Source organism: Alligator mississippiensis, chromosome 7 (assembly GCF_030867095.1).
Source record: "Alligator mississippiensis isolate rAllMis1 chromosome 7, rAllMis1, whole genome shotgun sequence".
Classification (NCBI taxonomy): Eukaryota; Metazoa; Chordata; order Crocodylia; family Alligatoridae; genus Alligator; species Alligator mississippiensis.
In genome coordinates this window covers 30,178,010-30,204,758 of record NC_081830.1, presented here as the reverse complement: position 1 = coordinate 30,204,758, position 26,749 = coordinate 30,178,010, and the positions used below count along the sequence as shown (strand labels likewise).

General features: G+C 47.6%; 1 protein-coding gene across 5 annotated transcripts in view; it reads right to left on the bottom strand.

The window, feature by feature from the left end:
• The window catches only part of SENP2 (SUMO specific peptidase 2), a 36,723-nt gene extending 17,155 nt beyond the window's left edge, over window positions 1-19,568 (bottom strand). The window contains exons 1-9 of one of the 5 annotated variants that reach the window (XM_059730757.1): window positions 19,439-19,525; window positions 17,472-17,570; window positions 15,644-15,720; window positions 10,350-10,405; window positions 9,136-9,210; window positions 8,406-8,539; window positions 4,974-5,049; window positions 2,856-2,919; window positions 1,924-2,053 (exon numbers count right to left, since the gene is read on the bottom strand). In XM_059730757.1, the coding sequence (XP_059586740.1) occupies window positions 1,924-2,053; window positions 2,856-2,919; window positions 4,974-5,049; window positions 8,406-8,539; window positions 9,136-9,210; window positions 10,350-10,405; window positions 15,644-15,711 (603 nt within the window). In that variant the 5' untranslated portion in view covers window positions 15,712-15,720; window positions 17,472-17,570; window positions 19,439-19,525. Of the gene's footprint in view, window positions 1-1,923; window positions 2,054-2,855; window positions 2,920-4,973; window positions 5,050-8,405; window positions 8,540-9,135; window positions 9,211-10,349; window positions 10,406-15,643; window positions 15,721-17,471; window positions 17,571-19,438 lie in introns of all 5 variants that reach the window. The other 4 variants (XM_014604609.2, XM_059730758.1, XM_014604608.3 and 1 more) reach the window with 4 other exon arrangements.
• Window positions 19,569-26,749: the final 7,181 nt, after the last annotated feature.

Sequence of the window (26,749 nt, the reverse complement as noted above, 5' to 3'; positions counted from 1 at the left end):
ATGTTGAGCTGTTGGTCCTGTTGGCCTACGACCTCTAGAACCTTTCAGAATTGTTCCTTTCCAGGCTAACTATTCCCATTCAGCTGCCAACACCTGCAGTCTTCATTCCTAGTTGTAAAGCTTTGTACTGGGCAAGGGTTTGCAAGTGCCCAGGTTACCACGCAATTCAAATACCCTGCACAACTGATCTGTCCTCATCATTTACTAGTCCACCATCCTGTGCATCATTAATGATGATTTTATAATTACTTTGGATGTTTTTCATCAAAACAATGGTCTGGGTTGGTACAAACCCAGAAACTCCTCTCTTCAAAGATGCTATTTACTATTGCGGGGGGGGAAATCATCTCCTGTTACAGCAGCTGTGTCTACACATGCAATTAGTGTGAAATAATGAACTCCAGAGCAGTTTGAACCGGATAAACTACTCCCGGGCACAGTGTCCATACATGTGCCCAGGACAATTTGAGCTGAGGCAGACTAGGCCTGGGCTGGCAGGCGCTAGGTGGCAGACAGGAGTCTGACTCACGGCTGGATGGGCTGACTGGGCACAATTTACAATGGTCAAGGTCTGCATGTGTTCAATCACAGTAAATTACCCTAGTATAAGATGGTAGTGTCCCGGACAATACCATCTTATGCCAGCATAAATTAGTTTATTGCAGCCTAATACTGTCTCGCATGTAGATAGTGACATTTACTCTGCAACCCGTTAGTCTACTCCGCAGTAAAGAGTGTGTGTAGATGCGGCCAGTGAGACTCAACCTATATCTAACAATAAATGGTATTGAATTAAAGATTGTTTTCTTGAGGGGTTTTCTTATTTCCACAGGGGTACCAGAACTTCCCTTGAGCATTGCACTGTTCCTACTCTGTTTGCCCTGTAAAGGAAGGGGATGATGACACTTTGGGGAATTCGATTGGGGAACTCCAACAAACTGTTACAGGGGCTCCAGAGGATTGCAACCACTTAAGTGGGTTAGCCTGCACCTTCACTTAATAAATGGGTGGATTATCAGATGAAGTTAGAGCAGCACCTATGCTTTAACTTGGGGGGTATCAAAGATACAGCCTGTGGGCCACATCTGGCCCTCGGAGCCCTGTTATCCAGGCCCTGGAGTTGCCCTCGGGTCCAAGTTGACCCATACACTGCACACTGAACCAGGCACATGAGAAGGGGCCCAGGAGGCGTGCTGCACATGGCATCCATTCCAACCACCATGGGACCTGTGCACCAAGCCCCAGCTGATCCAGGACCCACACTGTCCACCCCTAGTCTGGGAAGCAGTACGGATTCTGGAACAGCTAGCACAAGCACCATGTGCAGTGGATCCAGAATGGTTTGGAAGGAAGGACAAAGAGGCAGGGGGAAGAGGGAGAGTCCATGGACCTGATTCAAGCCCCCTCCCTGCAACCATGTAACATACAGGCCAAGAAGATTTTAATGCCTCTACTTTAAAAAAAAAAAAAATTATTCAAGGACTAGCCCCAGGACAGGTGTGTGGGAACAGCAAGCAGGTTAGGGACACTATGCAAGCAGCTGTGCAGATTAGCTCCAAAGCAACAAGCAAATACAAAACCACAACAGCTCCAGTTGCATTTGCTGGCTGGGATAAGCTGTAGGGGAGGGGCCACGTAAAGTGGCAGAGGTCCATCCACGAGCAGAGGAAGGGGAAGACTATCACTTTGGAATGAGGCAGTTGTCACCTGCTTTACTCCAACCTGTGTGAGGAATCTTCATCCTGGTCAAGGGTCTAACAACACACTCATTTTCAGGACTGTGACTCTACTTCACTAACCCTTTCCATTGTACTCAGTACCACATATTACACCCCCAATACGCAGAGTCTTGCTAAACACACTCAAGGAGATACAACACAGAGGAAGCAATCAGATTTCCAAAGTCATCTTTTGAGCGCTTGCCTCTTCAACAGCAAAGCAAGGCCGTCTCATCCTGCTCGCTTCTGAAGCGGTGGCTTCCAACATGCTGTGCTCCCGGCTTGGCCGCTCCTTTCTAACTAATCCGCTACTCCTTGTTGTGTTGCAGATGTCTCTGGCAAGAGGAAAAAGTAAGAGCTTAACATCAGAATCTGCATCACCTTGATTTAAGTTGCATCTTGGACCGTTTTAGAAGGCACACATCATTTAGGACAGAGATCTGCACTACAGAATTATGCAAATAATTTTCAGTTAGATAAAAGCCTCACACACACACACACACCCCCCCCATTTTTGTTCCAAGAACCCTCCAGGCAAGCATCCCAACACTATAGACAGCTCCCTATACCTGTTCCTCCAAGGCCCCTCTGGCCCACAGCCAGGAACTTCTACCTACAATGGCCCCCAAAGTCTTCAAACCTCACTCAAGATCCCCGACATTCCCTCTCAGGGCCTCTCAAGGTGCCCCATCCTTCCTCTTTGCTCTGCTTGTTCCTGCTCTTCCTCAGGTTCTGCCCCACCCTCCCTAGGGCCTTTCTGCACAAGGAACATCCCCCTCACTGCAGGAGGGTTGAAGTTTGTTTTTTTTCCATGCCACCAGACTGCAAACTGATTTCACATTGTTGTTACCCAAGCTCGCTCAGAAAGGCAGGCAACATGATCCTACTTGGACCGTCTGCAAAAATTGCAGTTTAAAAGACTGAAAGCATCAGGTATGGGCAGGAGAAAAGGAAAAAAAGAGGAGGCATATCTGTAGTAATGCAGTTCAGTGGAGTGCCCATTGCTAAAAGGCCTCCAAGCAGTTCTATAAAGGACATGAACAGAGCTTAGAAAATATGGAAAAATGCTGCACTAAAGACGGAGGGAATCCTTGCAAAAGAAAAAGGGATTATACAAGAAAAGATGAAGGATTTTACCTCAAACGATGCACAGTGTGACAAGTAGCAGCTACTCTCTCTTTTCCGTGAGGTATTTTCTTTTCTAGGAAAGAAGGGTTCAGCTATTAGTAATTGTGCAAGGGGGACAGCAGCACTTTAAGAGTTTGCATGAAGAAGAGCTTCCTGAAGAATCCATTTTCAATTTTCTTGGCTAATTAAACCAATATGTAAACCCATTTTACACTGCATCATAGCATGATATCTAAAGCATTAATCTTCCCCTTTCAAAAGGAAAGAAGAGAAATTCACTGGGCTATGAAGAAACTGTTTTGTTAGACTAGTCCTTTCTGTTTCAAAAGTTCACTACCCAAAGTGAGTGTTTAATACTATTTACCTGGATTATTTTAAACTAGAGCTGTCAAAATGGCAGCATGCAGCTGAAAATAGTTAAATCATAGGAGTGGTGGCATTAAATCCCTCACCACATACACCAACACAGCAGCTCATGAGAAGCCCTGTGGTCTGGATCCATCCCCAGGCCACAGGGCTTCTTGCCATGGCTGTTGGGGTCACTGCTGGCACTAGCAGCAAAGGAGTTAATGCTGCTGCCACCATGATTTAACCATTTAAGGCCTACCAACTCCAATGAGTTGGACACTCCTGTTTTTTGACTAAGTGCAGAGAATCAAAAATAATGCGCATCATTATTACTCATGCTTAATACCAGGACAGCTATGGAGGCAAGCAGGAGGGGAAGCCAAGGGCCAGATGCCACATACAGCACCAAAAATGGATTTCAACACCAAGTGCAGTCCTAGTCCTCTGCTCAAGCCCTGGGAATCTGCCAGTCTCCCTACACATGTAATGCATCATCACCTTAACCTTAAGATTAAATTCCAACATGACAGTGAGGAGGGGGACCTCTTTCATGTCTGGCATTGACTGTTTTCAAAGACTGCAGCTAGGCAGAATAGTATCTGGACTGTCCTTCCTGAGCTGTACAGTCACATAGGCTATGTAGCAGAAAGCCCCCTTTTCCTCTTGCCTGCATTTGCTCTCCCCTCTTTGAATGTGTTTTTCCTCTCCTACCTTTCCTTCCTTCCTCTTTCTTTCACTTTAAGATAAGGAATTGTGTTTTAAAATTTGTATGTGTGCATTTTGTATCTCCCCGTGTACTTTGGTATTTTTATCTATTTGTGTGCCATGGCATTACTTTTGTAGCTTACATTTTATACTCCTCACCTTTCAACTTTCAACTAAATGTGTTTAGTAACAACGTTAACAAGGGCAGGAGTCAAACTGCCGCTTCCCTGTATCAGGTGGGCCCCTGAAAGAGCGAGTGAATCAGTGATTGAATGCGTAACACAGTAGCAGACAGCAATTAACACCTAGGAAAGCCGCAGATCAACCAACGGAAGAAATCAATAGAAGACAATGTAACAACTGGGAAATCTCTAAACCTCACTGTTCAAGGGCTAGAAGCCCTGGCCTGAGTTAATCAACACCGGGGACCAACTTTTGGGATGACTATCTCCAGACTGACCGCTCCCAGAGCCCTATTCAAAATTCATCAACGGACTCCCAAACCTGTACGTACATGCGGACGACCCCTGGGGCTGACAGATGCCACCCAGTAGCCACCGAGGGGGAAGTCCCACGAGGGTCAACGACCCCTGGATTGGACAAACCTGAAAACTGGGGAGTCACCAAAGTCTGCCAAGGACAGATAAAAAAGCAGTGAAAAGTGACCCTCAGTGGCACCCTCTTAATCTCCAACTTGACCAGCACCTGACCTGTCCAGCCAGAAGGACTAGCCGGCAACCCCCTTCTGGAGGATAACACCACGCTGAAAGAAGCCTCGACTGGCCATCGACGACAGACTCCAGCGCTTGTAGGATAGGTATACCTGACTCTTGTAGCTTGCTACTGTGTGCGGGTGCGGACCAGCCCCAAGGTTTATGATTTAACTTCATTACAGTGTTTCAAGCCACCTAATAAACCAGAATTTTAAGGATCCCGAGTTGGACATTCGTAGCCAACAGCTATGCCCATTTGGAAGTTAAAAAGGACTCAAAGCCTCATAAATAAGCATTACACCACACCACTTTGGATGAGTTCTGGACCAGGAAGACAATAATGGATTCATGTCAGTCTTACCTAGTTGTAGCATTTCTATTCCAGATGTAGACCTTGTCAGTCTATCTTTCGGAGGATCAGAAGTTTCTGAAAAAGTCTTAACAATAAGAAGGAAAAACTTGAGAATAAACCTGGATGTGATCAAAACAAATGTCTCAGCCTGCCTCACCCAAGGTCGCTGGATGACTATCATAGGTTAACTCTAAATTGACTGGTTAGGATTCATAGATGTTAGGGTCAGAAGGGATCTCAATAGATCATTGAGTCCGACCCCCTGCATAGGCAGGAAAGAGTGCTGGGTCTAGATGACCAAGAGGAGGTTGGATAACCATCTAGCTGGGAAGACCCCCAGGTTAGGGGAGAGCACCACCTCCCTTGGGAGCCCGTTCCAGACCTTGGCCACTCGAACTGTGAAGAAGTTCTTCCTGATGTCCAATCTAAATCTGCTCTCTGCTAGCTTGTGGCCATTATTTCTTGTAACCCCCGGGGGCGCCTTGGTGAATAAATACTCACCAATTCCCTTCTGTGCCCCCATGATGAACTTATAGGCAGCCACAAGGTCGCCTCTCAACCTTCTCTTGCGGAGGCTGAAAAGGTCCAGTTTCTCTAGTCTCTCCTCGTAGGGCTTGGTCTGCAGGCCCTTAACCATACGAGTGGCCCTTCTCTGGACCCTCTCCAGGTTATCCACATCCCTCTTGAATTGTGGCACCCAGAATTGCACGCAGTACTCAAACTGCAGCCTGACCAGCGCCCGATAGAGGGGAAGTATCACCTCCTTGGACCTACTCGTCATGCACCTGCTGATGCACGATAAAGTGCCATTGGCTTTTTTGATGGCTTCGTCACACTGCCGACTCATGTTCATCTTGGAGTCCATGAGGACTCCAAGATCCCTTTCCGCTTCCGTGCCACCCAGCAGGTCATTCCCTAGGCTGTAGGTGTGCTGGACATTTTTCCTCCCTAGGTGCAGCACTTTGCATTTCTCCTTTTTGAACTGCATTCTGTTGTTTTCTGCCCACCTGTCTAACCTGTCCAGGTCTGCTTGCAGCTGTTCCCTGCCCTCCGGCGTGTCCACTTCTCCCCATAGCTTTGTGTCATCTGCAAACTTGGACAGAGTACATTTCACTCCCTCGTCCAAGTCGCTGATGAAGACATTAAAGGGTATCGGTCCAAGGACCGAGCCCTGCGGGACCCCAATGCCCACACCCTTCCAGGTCGAAGCCAACCCATCCACCACGACTCTCTGGGTGCGACCCTCCAGCCAATTCGCCACCCACCGGACTGTGTAGTCATCCAAATCACAGCCTCTTAACTTGTTCACCAGTACAGGGTGGGATACCGTATCGAAGGCCTTCCTGAAGTCTAAGTATACAACATCCACCCCTCCTCCTGTGTCCAGGCGTTTCGTAACCTGGTCATAAAAAGAGACTAGATTGGTCAGGCACGATCTGCGTGCCACGAACCTGTGCTGGTTTCCCCTCAGCATAATTTGTCCTGCCGGGCTCTCGCATATGTGAGCCTTGATAATTTTTTCAGAGACTTTGCCAAGGATGGAGGTGAGACTGACTGGCCTATAGTTGCCCGGGTCCTCCTTCCTCCCCTTCTTGAAAATGGGGACCACATTGGCCCTTTTCCAGTCCTCTGGGACTTGGCCCGTGCGCCACGAGCATTCGAATATTCCCAACAGTGGCTCTGCAATGATGTCGGCCAGTGCCTTCAGCACCCTTGGATGGAGCTCATCCGGGCCTGCCGACTTAAAGGCATCCAGTTCTTCCAAGTGACTCTGCACCATCTCAGGGTCTACACATGGGAGTCTGGCGCCTTGCTGCTGCCTCTCTACAACCCCAGTGAGAGACTTGTCCTGCCCCTCACTTAGGAACACTGAGGCAAAGAACTCGTTGAAGAGTTCAGCCTTGTCCCCCCTGTCCGTCACCAATTGTTTCTGCCCATTTAGCAGGGGTCCTATTCCTCCCTGGGCCTTCCTTTTACTCCCTATATATCTAAAAAACAATTTCTTGTTGTCCTTTACTTGGGATGCCATCCTCAGCTCCATGGTAGCTTTGGCCCGTCTAACTGCCTCCCTACAAGCATGAGCAGAGGAGGTATATTCGTCTTTGGTGATCTCTCCTTGTTTCCACTTTTTGTGTGCTCCCCTTTTGGCCCTTAGGCTGCCCTGGATTTCTGTGGTCAGCCAGGGAAGCCTCCTGGCCCCTTTCCCTCTTTTACCCCGCATGGGGATCGTCTCACTTTGTGCCCGAAGGATTGTTTCCTTAAGGCACAGCCACCCTTCTTGGGCTCCCATCATTTCAAAACTCCTACTCTGCAGTGCGTCCTTGACTAATTGCCTGAGTTCATTTAAATCAGCTTTCCTAAAGTCTAGCACTTTCACCCTACTAGTTACCTTACCCACTCGCCATCTTATGGTGAATTCTATTATTAGGTGATCACTGTCCCCCAGATGGCTACCAATCTGGAGGTCCCCTACCATGTCATCTCCCGTTGCCAATACCAGATCCAGTATGGCATTCCCCCTAGTGGGACCATGTACCTCCTGTGTCAGGTGGAGGTCCTGTACACAGGTTAGAAACCTGCGTGAGCGGTGGGACTTTCCCGTCTGTGTCTCCCAGCAGATGTCTGGGCAGTTTAGGTCCCCCATGACTACCGCCTCTTTAGCTTTTATGGCCTCTGAGAGCTGCCTCAGGAGCCCCGCATCTATTCCTTCCCCTTGCTGTGGGGGTTTGTAGCAGACCCCTAACACCAAATCCCTTTCTCTTTGTCCCCCATGTAGCCTAACCCACAATCCTTCTAATTCCTCATCCTTGGATTCCGTCTTGATGACAGTTGACGTATATTGCTCATTGACATAGAGCGCAACCCCCACCCCCTTTTTTCCCCACCCTGTCCTTTCTGTGCAATCTATAACCCTCAATTACAGCAGGTCTTCCCAGCTGTGCTTTGCAAGCTTGTTTTTGCACAATCCACACACAGTCAATGGCATCCACCAGTGTCAAGACTTCACATGCAGATTATAGGGCTGGTTCTTCACAGGCACCAAAGGGAAAAGAACAAGTCCCACTGACTCCCTCCCCATCTCCAGCTGCTCCTAGTTGTCTTGTATAAGGGCTTCTCGTCCAAGGAAGAGGTTCAAAACTAGTCAGCAAGAAAGGAAAAGCATGGATTCCTTAAGCATAAGCTATAGGACAAAAATATGGTTTGGGGGGAATCTGAAATACTCTACCTCACCGAGCAGCAGCAGAACAAGTGTTCAACTTCAATTACAAATACTCTAATGGAGGATCCACACTGGGCCCAGGTTCAGGCCCACAGAACAGGAAAGGAAACACTTGGGATTAGGCTGAACTGCAAATAGCTATTAGGCCCCCTTACCTGTATTTACATGTTCTCCAAATGACAAAACAAGCAAAAAATGTTATGCCAAGAATCCCCACTCACCTCATCGATAGACACCACATGGGGAGATCCATTAACGACTGAAGTCTTCCGATACCTACTGGTCAGCTGACATGGAAGTTTGATCAGAGTGGCAACTCCTTCAACAGTCTGTGCCAGTTTACAGACAAAGTAATCTAGAAAAGCAGAACAAGACATCAGAAATAAAAAGGCATTTTGCAGCTTAAGTGTATATGGAAGTCACTGCTAAGTCCCACATGATATCAGAGTATGTAAGAGTTTTCTGTATGTTACACACAATGCTGCCAGCATAATTGCTAATAATGATTTTTCAAGTGGAATGTTTCTCTGACATCAGGGCAGCCAACTGGAGCTCAGCTCCAAGGCCCTCCCTCCCTCCCAAGGATCAGGGAACATACTTCAGCTTGGGAATCCTGTGAGCATACTTGCTCTGTAAGAAACCAGTGATGAAGTCGCACAAAAACATGAACTCTCTTGTAGAACTGAAATTCTGTTCCCCAACCAGCTCTAGCTGTCAAGAGATTTGGGGGCTTTATTACAGATTTTCTTAAAAACAAGCAACCCCCTTAACTTTCCAAAGAAAGCAAAATTCATCTTCAAATTAAAGCCAAAAAGCAAAGAGGCATACCCTGCCAGAAAGCAGCCCTCACTACCATTAACAGGCCTTCTGGCCCAGTAGTTTCAAGCAAAACACCAAGTTCTATAGATGTCAGCATTTGGGTACAACTGAAGTAAATGAGTTGATACATACTAAAGAGAGTTGCTAGAAGCCAATTTGCTCTATTTACTGAGACTTGTATACTCTTCCCAAGGAGGGGTGGCGGTGCTGGAATGAGAGGGGAACATACTAAGTTGAATGTTTTCAATTGCCACACACCTTCAAAGTGCACAAATGATTCTGCTACCACTATTCTCCAGCAGAAAAGGCACGTTCCTTGCAAGGCTAACAGCTTCCTAAGACCAGTTTTATGCTTCCCCTTCATACTCAGGCTGTAGAGTTGTCCTTTAGCTAAAAGAACACCAGATTTACCTCTGCCCTTTTTCAGTTAAGAAATGGCTGACCAACTTGGACCCCCACAACTCATGCCAAACATTCCAAGCTAAAACCATCTCTCCAGCTGATGTTTAAAGGATACTGGGGCTACAGCTGTTAGTCTGAGTCCAAATCTCTGAAAGAGTGATAGATGTGGGAGTTGAAAAGCAGGAGATAAAAACGTTTGACCATTTCACTATTCCCTCCCAGTCTCAGCTGCCTGCCTAGTTCTACTCTACCACCTCCTCTCCCTTCCTCCAGAACGTGATGTTCTCTCGGAACTCAGACTAGTCTTTCCCACTTCCAGCTCAGAACTTTTCCCGGATGCACCACTGGTCTGCATTCCCTGCACCTACCTATTCTTTTACCTTTAACAATTCAGAAACATCTTACCATATACTCCAGACTCAGAAAAAGCACCCTAGACTCTATATTCTTTCCTCATGCTGCAATCTACAGGGTGCATTTTGAATAGCAGGAGAGAATATGAACATAGGCAGCATGATGCATGCGACTGAGGGCCAAAAATACTCCAGAATAACTTTGGTCCCCTGCTCTGCACCTCACCCCTCTTCTAGCATTTTACATGCTGAAGGACACAAGTCTGCCAGGGACAGCCCACATTGCAGGAACAGGTCAGGCATCCCTCCCAGTGCCAGTAAACGTATTGCAGGAGACCACACATTGCCCATTTCACAGATGGCTCTGCTCCATCAGCCTCTAAACAACACCTGCTTCCAGCCATGCAACCAGGTAGTTAGAGGGTCAAAGGGGAGGCAGGGAGAAGAGAAATGTTTGGAAAATAAATAAATAAACAAATAAATAAAAATTCAATTGCTTATGAGCATCTGACCATCCTCTCACACATGCACAAGCAACAAGCGTATTGTTTAAGGGCACGCTGCACAATGTAACAAAATAACATGCAATACCTAATCTTTGCCTTTTTGATTGTATCTGGTCAGGGTCTTCCACAGCTGAATGAATGCTGAGAGAAAAGCAGACAAAACAGTTATTTACAGCAACTGACCTTCTTTTTTAAGAGCGAGCCCTTTTCACTCAAAAGCCCAAAACATACAATATAATCCCATACATACAAACCTGTTTACTTTACCTGCCCACAAAGTATTTCCTTACAGGCACCATTAGAAACCAAGTGATTATAGAGGAATATTAGAAGCCTGATAAGGCTGAAGCCATTGTTACCTTGAGCGTTGTGTGAACACAGACAACATGGGACCTTAACTTGTGCAGCCCAAAAAATGCACTCTTCACCAACTATCCTCATTGCATTCCAGGGTCTCATGCCACCCATCCCACATGCATTCAGTGACTGACCAAAATAAGCAGAGATTTACATTTAGCCAACATGACTGCACAGAACACTTAGTTGCTTGGTACTAGCCATGCAGCTAAGCAAAGTTGACCCCCATCAGAATCAGAAAGGGTTTAGTCAGCCTTGCTGTGCTTACGACTGACCTCAGATGTTTGTCCACAGGGAGAAAAAAAGAAAGAATATTACTGAGGACATAAGATGGAAGTGTGCACATTTGAGTGCAGTGGCTTTAAGTTAAGCTCATGAACCCGTTTGGTTTTTGAAGCTCCTCAACTGGTGGTGCAACAAGCAAGGCAGATGCATTATTTCCTCAACAAGCAGAGTAAAACCATTTTCTTCTGTACCACTGGAGTCATTTTGAAAGTGGCAATGAAATGTGGCAATGAAATGTGGCAAATGGTTACACTTGCAAGACAATTCCAATACCTTCCTTCTGGGTTCTGGAGAACCACTGAAGTATTACCAGGATGGGAATAGTACAGAAAAGGTCATTGGAGGCTTTTGGCAACTAGAATGGAGGTTTTTTTATTTCCTCTTGTCTGGGATGTGAGAAGATTTTCTTTTAAAATAAATTTAAGCACAACTCAGGTCAGGTCCACACTGCAAGTTCTCGCTAGATTAACAATATCAGTTGGGGTTGTTAGGTGGTATAGTATGGCTGGCACAGCTGTGCAGCAAGAGCCCCTGGTGTGGGCACAGTTCATGGCAAGAGTCGAGCATTTTGCCAGCCCACCTTATTTCATGCTGTTGGGGCAGGGGACAGGGGAATGAAAGCACAGGTCTGGAACAAGCCAGGACCTCAGATCCATTCTGTGCAAAACACTGCAAATGTCTTCTGTTCCCATCTCGTGCAGTGCCAGCTGCTTGGCATGTCTGAAGTCAGCCCCTGGCACACAGTAAAATTACAGTCAAACATGCTGTCAAGGGAGAGGCTCCTACAGGAAGCAGCATCCTCAACAATAGGTGCTTAGGTCTCTGGGAACTCCAAGACCTTTTTAAGTTACCAGGAACTCTGGAGCTCCCAGACATCAGCAGGGAAGGGTAAAGTCATCTGATCTTCAGTGTAAAGACAAACTAAAGTAGGAATCTTGTGCTCAGTTTTGATCCTGTTTCTTATAAGCTGGACAGGGGCTGCACTTGGCCTGTTTGACAAGTGAACTTCTGAAGAAGAGGGTCAGAAGAGGTACAGCCAGACAGATTAAACTCTATTGTACAGTAGCATCCTCCTCCTTTCCCCTCTGTGAAGATCGCAACTAGTTAAGTACCCCATTGTACTGCAGGACCTCTGATGGGCAGTGTGATGCGTCAGAAACTAGTTATGGCATGGACAATCCACAGTGTTTATCACAATCTGGCCTTGGGCTTCAGAAGAGCTATAAATCCCATTTTATACTTGAAATCATAGAAAAGCAGGGCTGGAATTAACCTCAAGAGGTTATCTAGGCCAACCCCCCACACAAGGGGAGACAGAGCTGGAGAACTGAGGCACAAAGAAGCTAAGCAACTTGATCAAAGTCACACATGGAACATGAGATGGAGCAAGGACTGCTTCTAGGTCCAAGCTGGTTCCCTAATCACTAAGCCATCCTTGACATGGAAGCCATCAGGAAGTTACCAACATAGATGCAACACCTTTGACTTCATTTTTTATGAGACACCCGTGTATATTTTTGTCCCATAATTCATGTTTGCGAGTACATGAGAATGTATGTTTGGGAGAAGTGGTATGTTGTGCCATAATGTTGGTACTGGCCACGGGCAACAACCCAATACGGGGTCTGTGGGTGCTCAACCACCTGGGCGATAGCGATCGTCTGCTGGAATTTACCATCCAGCGCAAGGTGGTAAAAGCCTCCAGCAAGGCAGCAACCCTCAACTTCAGGAGGGTGGACTTCAATGAGGTGAGAAAACTAGCGGGGGAAGCCCTGAGGTCCCAGGGCAGGAGGGAGTTGAGTGTCCAAGAGGAATGGTCACTCCTTAAGGAGATGATCCTCCAAGCTCAAAGGAAAGTAATCCCTACATGAATCAAAGGGGACAAGAGGGCACAAAGGCCCCCATGGCTCACCAAAAGCATCCGGGAACGTCTCCAAACAAAAAAAGGAGGCATACACCCATTGGAAGGGAGGGGCCATCACAAGACAGGGCTATAACTCGGTAGCTCGGGAATGTAAGGGGGCGGTCAGGAAGGCCAAGGTGGAAATGGAGCTGGGACTAGCAACCCAGATCAAGGACAACAAGAAGTCCTTTTTCAAATACATAGGGGGGCAAAAGAAGGTGCCAGGTAATGTGGGGCCTCTGCAGGACATGCTAGGAAATCTGGTCATCTCACCTGACAGTAAAGCTGACATATTCAACAATTTCTCTGCCTCCGTATTTCTGAAGAGGGACGCAGATATCTCCCCCACTGGCGCCCCCCACCCCGCCGAGGGCCCTGTGGGTGGCACACCCAGGCCTAGGGTTAATGAGGACCTTGTCAGGGAACTTCTGGAGGGACTAGATGTATTTAAATCCGCAGGTCCTGATGATCTCCACCCCAGAGTGCTGAAGGAACTAGCAGGGATCATTGTGGGACCTCTAGCACAGCTCTATGAGCACTCATGGCATAAAGGCGATGTGCCGGAGGACTGGAAAAGGGCCAATGTGGTCCCCATCTTCAAAAAAGGGAGGAAGGAGGACCCAGGAAACTAAAGGCCCGTGAGTCCTACCTCGGTCCTGGGGAAGCTTTTCGAAAGAATTATCCTGGCACACGTCCAGGAAGGGCCAGCAGGGGAGGTTATGCTCAGGGGCAACCAGCATGGGTTCACTGGGGCAGGTCTTATCAAACCAACCTGGTGGCCTTCTATGACCAGGTCACCAAGTCCTTGGATGCAGGTGTTACAGTGGATATAGTCTTCCTGGACTTCAGGAAGGCCTTTGACACTGTCTCTCACCCCATTCTCAGTAAGAAACTAGGAGACAGTGGTGTTGATGCCTACACGGTCAAATGGGTCACTAACTGGCTGGAGGGCTGCACCCAGAGGGTGGTAGTGGACGGGTCTTATTCGACCTGGAGGGATGTAGGCAGTGGGGTTCCCCAGGGCTCGGTCCTCCGGCCTGCACTATTCAACATCTTCATAAGTGACTTGGGCAAGGAGGTAGAAAACGCCCTGTTCAAATTCGCAGATGACACCAAGATGTGGGGTGAAGTGGGTACGCTAGTAGGAAGGAACAGGCTGCAGGCGGATCTAGACAGGTTACAGGGGTGGGCAGATGAGAACAGGATGGGATTCAACACTGACAAGTGCAGGGTAATGCACCTGGGGAGGAAGAACCAGTGGCACACCTACAGGCTGGGGAACTCCCTTCTCGCCAGTGTCAAGACAGAAAAGGATCTCGGAGTCATCACTGATGCCACAATGAACATGGGCCGGCAGTGTGGGGATGCAGTCAGCAAGGCCAACCACACCTTGTCGTGCATCCACAGATGCATCTCAAGCAGGTCCAAAGAGATGATCCTCCCCCTCTATGCAACACTGGTCAGGCTGCAGCTGGAGTACTGCGTCCTATTCTGGGCACCGCACTTCAGAAGGGATGTGGCCAATATGGAGAGGATCCAAAGGAGGGGCACCTGCATGATCGGGGTCAGCAGAGCAGGCCCTACGAGGAGAGGCTGAGGGACCTGAACCTGTTCAGCCTCCAAAAGAGAAGGCTGAGAGGGGATCTAGTGGCAGTCTACAAACTAATCAAGGGGGACCAGCAAGCACTGGGAGAGTCCCTGTTCCCCCAAGCAATCCCAGGAGTTACAAGAAACAATGGACACAAGCTAGCGGAGGGTAGTTTCAGGCTAGACATTAGGAAGCACTATTTCACTGTCAGGGCGGCTAAGACCTGGAACCAACTTCCAAAAGAAGTGGTGCTGGCTCCTATCCTGGGGGTCTTTAAAAAAAAGGCTGGATGAACATCTGGCCAGGGTCATTGGACCCCAGTACTCTTTCCTGCCATGGCAGGGGATTGGACTAGATGATCTCCTCAGGTCCCTTCCGACCCTACCAACTATAAAACTATGAAATACAGGTGGAGAGGGAGGAATGGATGAAGACAAGAAGTCCCTGAATGTACCCTTCCTTCCTGCACCCTCTATATGGCCTGGAAACTTAAACAGAACTGCACCTGGACATGGGTCCCAATGCCCCTGAGTCTTAACAGTCCAATTCTGGCAAGCAAACAAGTCAGTCTAGAGTCAGCTCACCTTCCCCAAGAGCTTTCCAGGAACAGTTTCCTAGTACAGGTAACTAGCAATGAAGTAACAGATAAGAGCATGTAACAGAAAAGATTAATCATTTACTACTTTCAAATATCTGACTAATAAGAGCAGAGATAAGCTCTTCTGTGGAGTCTTGCCTCTCTTGCATTTAGCATTTCTGCAGTCAGTATAAGTAACCTGTCCATTCATGAGACTTTAAAAATAATCTTTGATCACCAAGCAAGACTAGTTTGTCCATCCCTTCTGCAGCTTAGGCATGATGGCTAAAGAAAGAAGTCAGAAACTCCCAAGCCCGTGAGAAGACCGACCAAAAACCTGGAAGTAGAAAAAGATGAGCAGACACACATACACACTTTCATTAGGACTATATAGTGTTCAACACCAAGTTGGAAAAGAAGAGTGAGACCAGGGAGATCTCATTTATTAAAAAAAAGACTGAAAAGGAGATGTGCACTCCTAACCCAATCATTTGAAAAACACACTTCAAGTGAAGGGAAACATCCTCCTCCATCCCTCTTCCCAGTTTCAGAGGACAATGCCCATCTCAGGTCATTGTTTTCACATATTTTAGGCAGAATTAAATTTCTCTTTAATAACTGCAAAAGTGGATGCATCATAGCAGCAGAACCACCCTGACATATACGTACGCAAGATCAGGCCCTGTTCTTTTCATACCCTTTTTCCAACCAGTGTAGAGGACAGTTGATTGGGGCATAATTTAAAGCTGTAAAGAAAAAAAAAAAGTCAAATTTTCATTTGTTAACCGAGAAGGTTGAATTCTTGACTCCAGGGTCTAGTGTACTACTGGCTAAATGTTTTCATTCCTGCCCCTGCTGAAATGTCTTGCTCTACTCCACGTCTTAATAATTGATCTGGTTTTGGATCCATGGGCAACTGGTGCCACCTTAGTCAGGGGGAGCACATGTCCCCCCTGCAACTAGTCTCAGCAACCGGGGGGGGGGAAGGTGTCCCCCCACAGGTGATCCTGCAATCCCAGGGGGCTGCGACTGATCGCTGCACTGGCTGTAGCCGCTTCTGGGAGCAAGAGCCAGCTGATCACTCCAGCCACTCCCAGAAGCAGCTGCAGCCACTCCCGAAAGTGGTTGAAGCGAGTGCAGCAATCGGCCAGCGCTTGCAGGGGGGGCACCCACATTCCCGCCTGCCCCCACTGCCCATTGCCTAAGCAGCGAGCGCGGCCATCAGGGGGTGCACCAACGTGCACCCCCTACGCATCACCACAGTTTGGATCCCAGTCACTCAGTGTCCAACATTCTAAGCATACCCCAAATTCTTTTCAGTCTTTCCCTTAGAGTAACTGTACAGCTGGACTCAAGAAAGCACATACAATACTAGTACATCTGTCTTTGACCAGAGGCAACTAGTGAATGTTTGAAGACTTCTTTGGATAAGAATTTCAGAAAATTAAATGTTTTTCAAGTTTGCTGGTAGAGGAAAAAAAGGATTACAGACATACAGAAGTTGCTCGTGCCAGCTGTCAGCATGCCCATCTCCTTGTTATCTTTTCCATATAACTGCAAGATAGAAGTTATTTTCCCTTGTAAGGGGAATTTGAAGCTCACCCTTGAGGCACTGAGCTAGTCATACAAGAAATTAACCTCAGTTTCATTTAGGTGTGGGTCTGAAACTTATTTGGACAGACCAGGGCAAATGTCTGTAGGCAAGCAGAGTCTGGACTGAGAAGGGTTTACTTCAGTTTCACCCAAAATTAATGCATAATCAATTTTAGAAGAACCAAAAGAAGACTGGGTTTATATGGGAGCATCCATTCAAACAGGAGCAGCCATTCAGCCTTTTGCGCTGGTTTAAAGTTTGTGGATTAAAACAACTCAGTGCTCAACAAGACAGGGTCTCACTATGTGGCCAAATACCTGCCCATTCAAGTTCCACTCATCCCAGTGCAGTCAGGCCACGTCACTACCTGGGAATTGTCTTTGCTGTGCAACAACCTTTCCAGAAAACATGATTCCAACTAGGTTAGAAGCAGCTTAACTTTTACAAGGGATACACCCAATCTCCAACCACCTGCTTAGCTAATCTGCTACTACAGTTTGCAACGGTAAGCGAATGCTCAGAGGAAGATATGAAGCCCTACTAGATGCATGTAATTCAGTGCTAGAGAGCTGAAAAAAACCAACTGTTCCAACCATTCCCCTTGTACAGGACTCGTGATGGAGAACGATGCCCATATACCACAAGCCAAGCTCTTTTCTCCTTGGAAGCTTTCTTACACAGAATCTACAATAGTGAGTTCTTACACTGGTTTTGTCTCTCAGTTGGGGCAGGAGACCTCAACTACCAATACTGAAAGATGCTTTTCCACTAGGACCAGTCAGAAGATGAACTTGGGAAGAGGTGCGAAGCAGCTTTCTTCTGCAGCATCCCTCTGACTGGACACCATCAGCCCTGCTCACCCATTCAATACAAATAGTGTCATCTAGGACAGGGGTTTTCAACCTTTTTAAATAAGTGTATCCCTGGCAGCCGGATGTGAAGTGGCAGCAGCGCGGGGTGGTGGGTGGCAGCAGTGGACCCCTCCGGTTGACAACTCCTGATCTAGGACATAAAGACAAAATCTTCAGGCTTTAACTCTCTCCAAAAATTTTTCTTCTCATTACAGCAAGCAGCTCTCTCAAATGTGTTTAGTCAAGAATGGTCGAAGCATTCAAGTTGGGAAGAAAGTTCCACTTCCTCATAAGTCCAGGTGCAGAATCAGTACTGTCTGACAGTAGAGAATGGTGACTTCTGTTATGCAAGAAAAGGTTCTCTAGCAAAGGCTGTTTGTTTGTTTTTTTACCAAAAGAAGTGGTACAGAACAAGACTCTCACAAGGACACTTCAGTAGGAGCTGAAGCATAAAAGCCTAGACGAACAGAAGATGCAATCCCTCCCGTTCAGTCCAGGCTCCCTCATTGGCTGGAGCTCAGAAGCTGAAATCTGATTGAGGTGCACGCACCACAGTTACTTTCCCCTACTCTGTGAACCAAGAGCAGCACCGCCCTAAAGCAAGACTGATGCAAGGACCTTTACACTAAAAACAAAGCTCCACTTGGAGAAGAGCAAGCTAACAAGTCTTTGGGAACTAACTACATTAATACAGATGCAGGTAGCGTGCAGTGCTAAGAAGCAGTGACACTGACAAAACTGCATCCGTATTGGAAACATGATACAAAAGACTTCAGACTTCATACCAAAAAGAATCCTGTCAGACAATCCCTGCCTGGTCTCTGGCTGAGGAAAGATTAAAACATATCTAGTGAAAAAATTCACTAGGACCCTGCAGAGGATAGATGTGACCACATCTTTTAGATAACTGAAAAGATTGCACAAAAGAAAAAGTGAGCAGTGCAATACATTAAATCAAATGAAATCATGAAATAAAAATGTTTAGGCTGAATGTTTTCTTCTCCTGATAATCAATAAGGTTTCTGAAGCCTCAGCAATTAGATATTCAGAGCTAAAATGAATCAGGTCCTGAAGAAGCCTAGAAGAAATGATGCGTTAACATTGGGGTGTAGAGGCTAACTTGGAGCCAATAGCACAAACTTTACTAAGTCCCCTTGAAAGGACAGGTGCAAGCCTGGTGTAGAAATGTGAAGATCTGAAAATTTAAAAGGGAAAGAGTCATAACAAAAGGATTATCATCATACAACAAAAAGTTTATGAAACCAAATATTAGACTGAAGCTTTTCTACTCCTGCTGTTCAATAAGGGCTCAGAAGCCTCAGCAATTAGATATTCAGAATTAACAAGAATGAAGTCCTCAAGCCAACCCTTGGTGCAATACTTCTCCTTTAGCAGAGGTTACATTTTTCTACTAACAGTCATTGGTATTTCATGCTTCCTTTGTCCAAAGGAAGATACAGAAGTGACACGTTAATCTGTGCACAAAAGTGGTTTTCTGGACATAATGGGACGAGAATTTCCTCCACAGCTCTCGAGAGCAGGAGCGCAGTGAACAGGACTACAGATCTTTTAAGGCAGAAGGTGACTATATCTAACTCCCCGTCATGCTGAGATTAGGGGGAGACAGAAAGTGTGCAGCCGACGTTCAAAGCCCACAGTTAAAAAGGGACAACTTAAATACAACAGAAACAAAACATACAAAACAAAAGAAACAAAACCAAACCAACCTAAAACAAAACACAGGCAACAAAGAAAGACTAGCAAGCCCCTGCTCGCATCTGCGACCAGACTGCTTCCCTCCATCCAAGCACTGTGGTAGCCAGAGGAGCGGGTGGGGGAACAGAAGCGGGTATCCTGAGCGCAGCGGGCCGGGTGCGAGGAGCAGGGGAACAACCTGGGAAACGCCGCTGGGTCTGAAACGTCCTTCTGGAAAACGCAGCAAGCGACGTCCCTCCCTCCCTGCACCGGCTCCCGAGCGCCCGCCCGGCCGCCACTCCCCCGGCCCGCGCCCGCGCCCACCTGGGGTGCCTCCTCTTCCTGGGGCTGGGCGAAGCGTCGGGACGGCGCGCGAAGAACAGGGCGCGCAGCGCTCGCAGTAGCCATTTGTACATAGGCCTCCTTCGGCTGCCGGAGGCGGAAATGCGTCACTAAACCGCGACCCACGCGTGACGTCACGAGCGCGCCAGGCCCCGGCCCGCTGCCTAGCAACGCCTCGTCCCCTGCCCCCCGCGCGGGGGGTGGGGCTGCGATTGGCCGAGAGGTAGAGCGGGGCGAGGCCGGAGCGGGGCAGGCTGGTCCGGGCGGTGGCAGCAGGGAGCGCGGGGCGGACCAGCTTCCGGCAGTCCTCCGGGCCCCGGGAGCTAGTCGCCGCGCCTCTGAGCAGACAGGGGGCACCTACCTACTTCGGGGAATTAGGAAGTGCCTGGCTGCTGCTGCTGCTGCCCCGCAGGGCCCACCTCTGCGCCCCGCTCTGGACCCACCCGTCTCTGCCGCGCTGCGCACCTGCGCACGCCTGCGCGAGCCCTGTTACCCGCGGACAGATCCGTGGCTGAAGGTTTCAGTGTTGCCAGCCCCGCCCTGTCAAAAGTCATGAGACAAACTCTTAAAAATCAAGAGATTAGGAGTGTAAATCATGAGATGCTATTTTTGAAGTGTGTGTGTGTGGGTGGGGGGTGTTATTCGTGAAGGGGGTGGTGGAGCCCGGGGAGGGAGTCCTTGCATGCCCTGGTCAAGAGTGAGGGGGCAGCAGCAGGGCTGGGGCGGGCTGTGGCTTGGGAGTGAGGGACACGCACAGGCAGCCGCCCACACCTCTGTTGTATGACCTGGCTTGGCCGCAGGGTCCCGTTCACCCCTGGCCCTGCCCCACTCCCTCCCTCAGTGTTGGGGCCTCCATCTTCCCACCCTCCCCCACCCCTTCCTTCTCCCCGGCCCCTTCCCCTTCACAGATTTACCAGCTTGGCAGTCTCTAGCTGCACCAAAAGAAAAAAATCCCAAGATTTGATCTGTCTATCAGGAGATAGCAAGTCAGAGTTAATTTGACTTGGAAATCAGGAGTTTCATGATTTTTTTCATGAGAGTTGACATTATTGAGGATTGGACTCTAAGTCACCTCAGGACCCATCAATGAGTTGTAGCGGAGACCGTCCTCGAATGGAGGGGTTGATGACAACCAGGATTACCTTTGATAGTACTTGCTAAGTTTTGAGGGCTCCTATACACATGCAGGGAGTCTGCTCCGACATGCTGTAATTTCATTTGTAATTACAGCACATTGGGGCAGATGCAAATAATCAAGTCTGCTGGAGCATGGTAAAATTGCCACACTCCAGCAGACTCTACTGTCACATGCATCAATGACCCTGCACTGAAAAATGGTGATGGGGCACTTTAAACTTGTTCGACAAGCTTTATTTCAAAGCGCCCTGCTGCCATTTTTCAGCACAGGGACGCTGATACACCTGACACTTTGGGCACTTTTAATTAGCACACCTCTCAGTTGTGCTAATTAAAGAGCCCATCTCCCCGCACGCACATCTATAAAACAACCTGAATGCTCAATGCCAGCCACTCAATCAACTTTCTTTTAATGATGGGGGCAGGGAGGGCTGTTTGTTTTCTTCTTCTTTTGTTTTTACATAGAGCACCCCACATCAGTGACTCACCTCAGAATTCAGAGAAGGGCCGTGGAATAACTGCTGAACATTTGTGTTTCAAATAGCATTGGGCCACTTTGCTACTCCTTGTCTTTTTGCTCTCTTTTGGTTAGGGCATCTAAGAAGGGATCCAGATAGATACTGGGTAACCATCTGGAAGACTAACTGCATTCAGGGAGTGAGATTAAAAAAAGACCAGATCTCCATTAGTTCAACTCATCTGTCTAAAACAGGAGCTGCACTCCTGGACAAGTAATATTAGCATTGACTAGGGATGTCTGAGAGGTTGCTAATAAGCTGGGAAGCTTCTCATATGTAGGTCATGATGCTGACAGTGAATACAGTAACACCTTGGCCAGGCCTACACATAGAATCTTTATGACCAAATTAAAATATCAGTGCATCTTGCACAAAAATGCAAAGTGGCAGCTGGGACCATACAAAATAGAGCAACCCCAATTGGTTTTATTCTCTCTGCTAAATTATGTAAAATCAAGAAAAGTGTTAACAGACCTGACATGCTCATCACATATGTGTATCTAAGAAAGCCAAAGAAAAGGCTAAGCCAGTAAAGGCAAGGAAACTACATATCCATTTCAATTGGCCTAGCAGCTAAGGAAAATACAAAGGTACAGGAAAAATGCCTTGTACATGACAAATGCACCTTGCTCACATTTCTCAAAACAGGCATCCAGTGTCTAAGGTGTTACAAATATCTCAACTATTCAATGTATGTCTGGAGTTTTGTAAATACACCATCACTGGTACAAGCTTTTGCAAATTTGCCACATTGATAAATACCCAAAGACAGTTCCAGTACTGCCTCTAAGCATCCTGTTTGATCACTCAAGACTCATTACCTGCAACTGACTTATAATTGCAGGGGCTGCAGAGAAACATAAGTCTTCACACCTAGACAGATCCAGAAACAGGAGCCAGACAATTTAACAATTGTAATATGATGGTCACCCTTTTCCTCCCTGTTTTGTTTGGACTTAAATCAGCCAACTATCAAGGAAAAGTGCTTTGAAGTTATACAATTAAACAGTATAAGAGCTAAGCAAATTTGCCAGCAAGATGTGCACTCCAAGAGAAAGAGAGGAAGATCACTGAAACATCTCACCCAGCAACGGAACCTGCTTGGTAAAAGCTGCAAGACTGGACCAGCTTCCTCTGCCTGCATTGGTGAGAAAACACTGCTGCAGCTAAATATGTACTAGGACATTGTGAAGTAGCTCATTTTATTTTGGGAAGGGGGCTTTTCTGTCGTTTAGTTTTATAGCTTGCTTGTGGTATTGTTATTAAAGCCTTTCTGCTATTGATGAAGTGGGTGTTGTGTCAATTCTTGGGGCACTAGGTTTAAAAACTCATTTTCTAAGTGCAACAATGGGCATGAATATACCCCAGCTCAGTAAAGGTAAAAAAAGAGTAAAAATAGTTCTCATCAACCTTGGCGATCTCAGACCCGCAAAGACTCCCTATGCCTGAAGAAGGGTGCTTGTGCCTGAAAGCTTAAAAGAACTTTTTTCCTACTAAGTTAGTCTAATAAAAGATATCACATCTACTCAAAGAAGCTTTCCTGCTTTCATCAACTAGAATCTTTGAGGGACCTGCATAGAATAAGCTGAGCTCAATTGCAGCTGCTTCCTCAAAATTCATTCTCCTACCTGGCTGAAACAGGAGGGAGACCAAGAACTTTTTGGAAGTGCTACCCTCTTCCTGGAGAGAGATGGGAGGCTCCCGGTGTTGAAGACTTGTCTTACAGGAAAACACAGGACTTGACTTACAAGGACCATTCGGGCAATATTCTCAGCAGTGCTAGCTCAACAGGCTTTGAAAGTGAGAGCACTACAGCTGCACCCAAATCCTTTGCCTAAAATACCACATAAGGAGCTACAAAAACCACAGCAACCCTGCATCACCACAGTTGCATTCTGCTCTGCACCCAAAGCACATCCCACCACCCATCCTAGCTAGGCCTTTTGTCCTGTGGCTCTTCCAACTACTCACAGTACAGGCTTCCAAACCCCCTTCTCCAGGAAGCCTCAGATGAGCCTACTATTATAAACATTTCCACTTCCTCCCCTCTAAGGGCAGCTTCCTCTTTTTAACCAGGGGATTCAGTAGCCTGCTGGCATTGATTTGGTTCTTAACCAGCTTCAAAGCCCCTAGTGATGGATAAAAGGGAGGTTAGAAGTGATTCTGCCTAACTGCAAGAGGCCTTTTATCCCTGTTGTTCAAGGAATGTCATGAATTTTTAATCTGCTTGGTCAAGTTTAACCTTGAGTAAATTTGCACTGACATTTGAACCTGAGGCCTGAAAACCCAACAAATAAAACAGGAGAGGTCAGATTCAACCTCTAAGTCACCCTTAAAATAAAACCATAAAGTCAAACTCCACAGTGGAGACATTTATACTTGAGATCCTACTGTTTTGATTGGTGGAGCCCATCCACCAATCAGGAGACAGCAAGAGAAATAACATAGCATCCCTTTCCTGTGTAGCAGAAAGCCCCCTTTTCCTCTTGCCTGCATTTTCTCTCCCCTCTTTGAATATGTTTTTCCTCTTCTACCTTTTCTTCCTTCCTCTTTCTTTCACTTTAAGATAAGGAATTGTGTTTTAAAATTTATGTGTGCGCATTTTGTATCTCCCCTTGTATTTTGGTATTTTTATCTATTTGTGTGCCATGGCATTACTTTTGTAGCTTATATTTTTTACTCTTCAACTTTCAACTACACGTGTTTAGTAACAATGTTAACAAGGGCAGGAGTCAAACTGCTGCTTCCCTGTATCAGGTAGGCCCCTGAAAGAGCGAGTGAATCAGTGATTGAATGCGTAACACAGTAGCAGACAGCAATTAACACCTAGGAAAGCCGCAGATCAACCAACGGAAGAAATCAATAGAAGACAATGTAACAACCAGGAAATCTCTAAACCTTACTGTTCAAGGGCTAGAAGCCCTGGTCTGAGTTAATCAACGCCGGGGACCAACTTTTGGGATGAATATCTCCAGATCAACCGCTCCCAGAGCCCTATTCAAAATTCATCAATGGACTCCCAAACCTGTACGTACATGCGGACAACCCCTGGGGCTGGCAGATGCCATCCAGTAGCCACCGAGGGTGAAGTCCCACGAGGGTCAATGACCCCTGGATTGGGCAAACCTGAAAACTGGGGAGTCACCAAAGTCTGCCAAGGACAGATAAAAAGCAGTGAAAAGTGACCCTCAGCAGCGCCCTCTTGAACTCCAACTTGACCAGCACCCGACCTGTCCAGCCAGAAGGACCAGCCGGCGACCCCCTTCTGGAGGATAACACCACGCTGAAAGAAGCCTCAACGGCAGACTCCAGCGCCTGTGGGATAGGTATACCTGACTCCTGTAGCTTGCTACTGTGTGGTTGTGCATGTGGTGGGGGGACCAGCCCCAACGTTTATGATTTAACTTCATTACAGTGTTTCAATCCATCTAAAAAAACAGAATTTTAAGGATCCCAAGTTAGACATTTGTAGCCAACACCTGAGGGGAGGGGAAGAAGAGCTCTCCCGGACCTGATTGAAGACTGGAAACTGTCAGGTCTGGAAGACTTCAGGGGTGGAGCCCTGGAGCGTATAAAAGGAGCCACATGCCCAGCAGGAGGGGAGATGTGTCAGGGACAGAGAAGAGAGAAGAGCGGGGCTTAGAAGACCTGAGGAGAGCTGCTCAGCATGGCGAAGCAGTAGCCCAGGAAGAGCCCCTGAAGACTTCTATCAGTGGGGAGCGACGGACGGCTCCGGCAGTTAGGCTCTCAGTGTGCAGCACGGTGCACAGCGTCCAGACCCTGGGAGCTCTGTGAGGCAGCTCGGGTCTCCAACCTCTGCTATGCAGCCAGAGACACGGTGCATAGGCCAGTGTACAGAGCAGGATCTTTGGAGCCCCTGGGGCAGTTCAGGTCCTCAACCCCCAGAATGAGGCTGGGAGCTCAGTGCAGGAGGTGCTGCACGGAGGGTGAGAGACCCTGGGAGCTGCTTGAGGTGGCTCGGGTCTATGGCTGCTGACACGGGGCAGCAGCTCAGTGCAGATGACGCTGCCCAGAGGGTCCAGGAACAGACCAAGCCCCAGTGCGGCACAAGGCTGTCCAGGCCTACAACCCCTTGCCCAAGGCAAAGCGTCCACTACACACAGCAGTGCATGTGTCCCTAAGCCAGGACAGTGGCAGCAGAGTCAGGTGGCAGGAAAACCTGGTGGGGAACAGAACTTGACCTGGAGAACAAGAGGCAACCCTCTGGGACTGTGGAGTAGTAAGTTACCCTGGAGACAGCCTCCCCACAGGGGGGGGACCCCCCGAAGAGTTGCGAAGGGGCGCCACGTGGGCCGCTCCCAGGTGATAGCGGGGGAGTTTAGGAGACTTTGGGGTCTTCCTCTCCTTTTTCTTTCCTCCCACCTCCATTCCTGTAGTGGTACCTTGGGAGTGGGGCCCCTGCCCTGGAGGGCACCCAGGTAGTCTAAGGACTGCTAATTATATTTGTGGACTGTGCCTTACAGTTTATGTGAATAATTTGAAGTAATCGTTTGTATACGAATAGAGTTATAAGGCTGCCCAATCAATATCCTTTGGTCTGGTTTGTTCTATTGTTCATCTGTATTTTAAATGATAACTGTGTGTGTGTGTATGTATAATATATATAATGTCCTTACCCTTTAATGGTTTTGTTGTAATAATAAATCTGTATATAGTTAAGTAATTGATTGACTGGACCTGACTCTATAGGGGATGGAGGCGGCTGCTGGGCTGTTGTGTCCCCTCTACAGCACATTGCCCTGCCCATAATTCCCTCAACTGGAGAGGGAAGTACAAACCCATGTACACCAGGGCCACACACACACACACACACACACACACACACACACACACACACACACACACACACACACACGTGTTCCTGGTCAAATCAGCCAAATCAGTTCCAAATCATATCAAACGAGCAGAACTCAATCATTCTAAACATCATGTATGGCACTACAACCAGTGAACATCCTCTGTCCCAGGCTCTCACCGTGGGACTTCAAATACTCCCAAATCCATTCGCAGGCATCCTATATGCAGGCCCAAGCATAGAAATCTTGGGATTTGGATAACCGCTCTCGATCTTAGCCCACCAGAGGCCAAGACACTTGATCTGAGCCAAAAGGCCAAGAACTCCACAATGGCTGTGTCTCAAGTGACTCTTCCTCACTCTTCTTTGTGTTCAGAAGGGCGCTTGGTTCTGAATTTTCCCTGTTTGGCTCAGATCCCCAAGAATATCAGTTCAGCAGGCATTTATAACATTTATAGACATTTATAAATATAGACATTTATAAAACAAGTTGTATTGTGGCTTTTATTTTTCAGTGGTTTTTGTTTTAAAATTCCTTCCATCCTGCCTGGCCGGCTTCCCTCCAGCGTGTGAGAAAGATGCTGTCATCAGCTCTCCCCCCATCAGCATACTCTGAGCTGGTTTTGGCCAAACTGCAGGAGTGGGAGAGCTCCTGAGGGTATGGTACCTCCCAGCTTTTCCCTGCACCTGCCAATCTGATCAATTAATGCTGCACTCCTATCCCGGTATCTGCCCCACCTGCAGCACAGCAATTAATTATGCACCTCGGCCCTGCTTCCCATAGACAGTGTTAAGTAAACCCTCCACCAGGGGGCCTGGAAG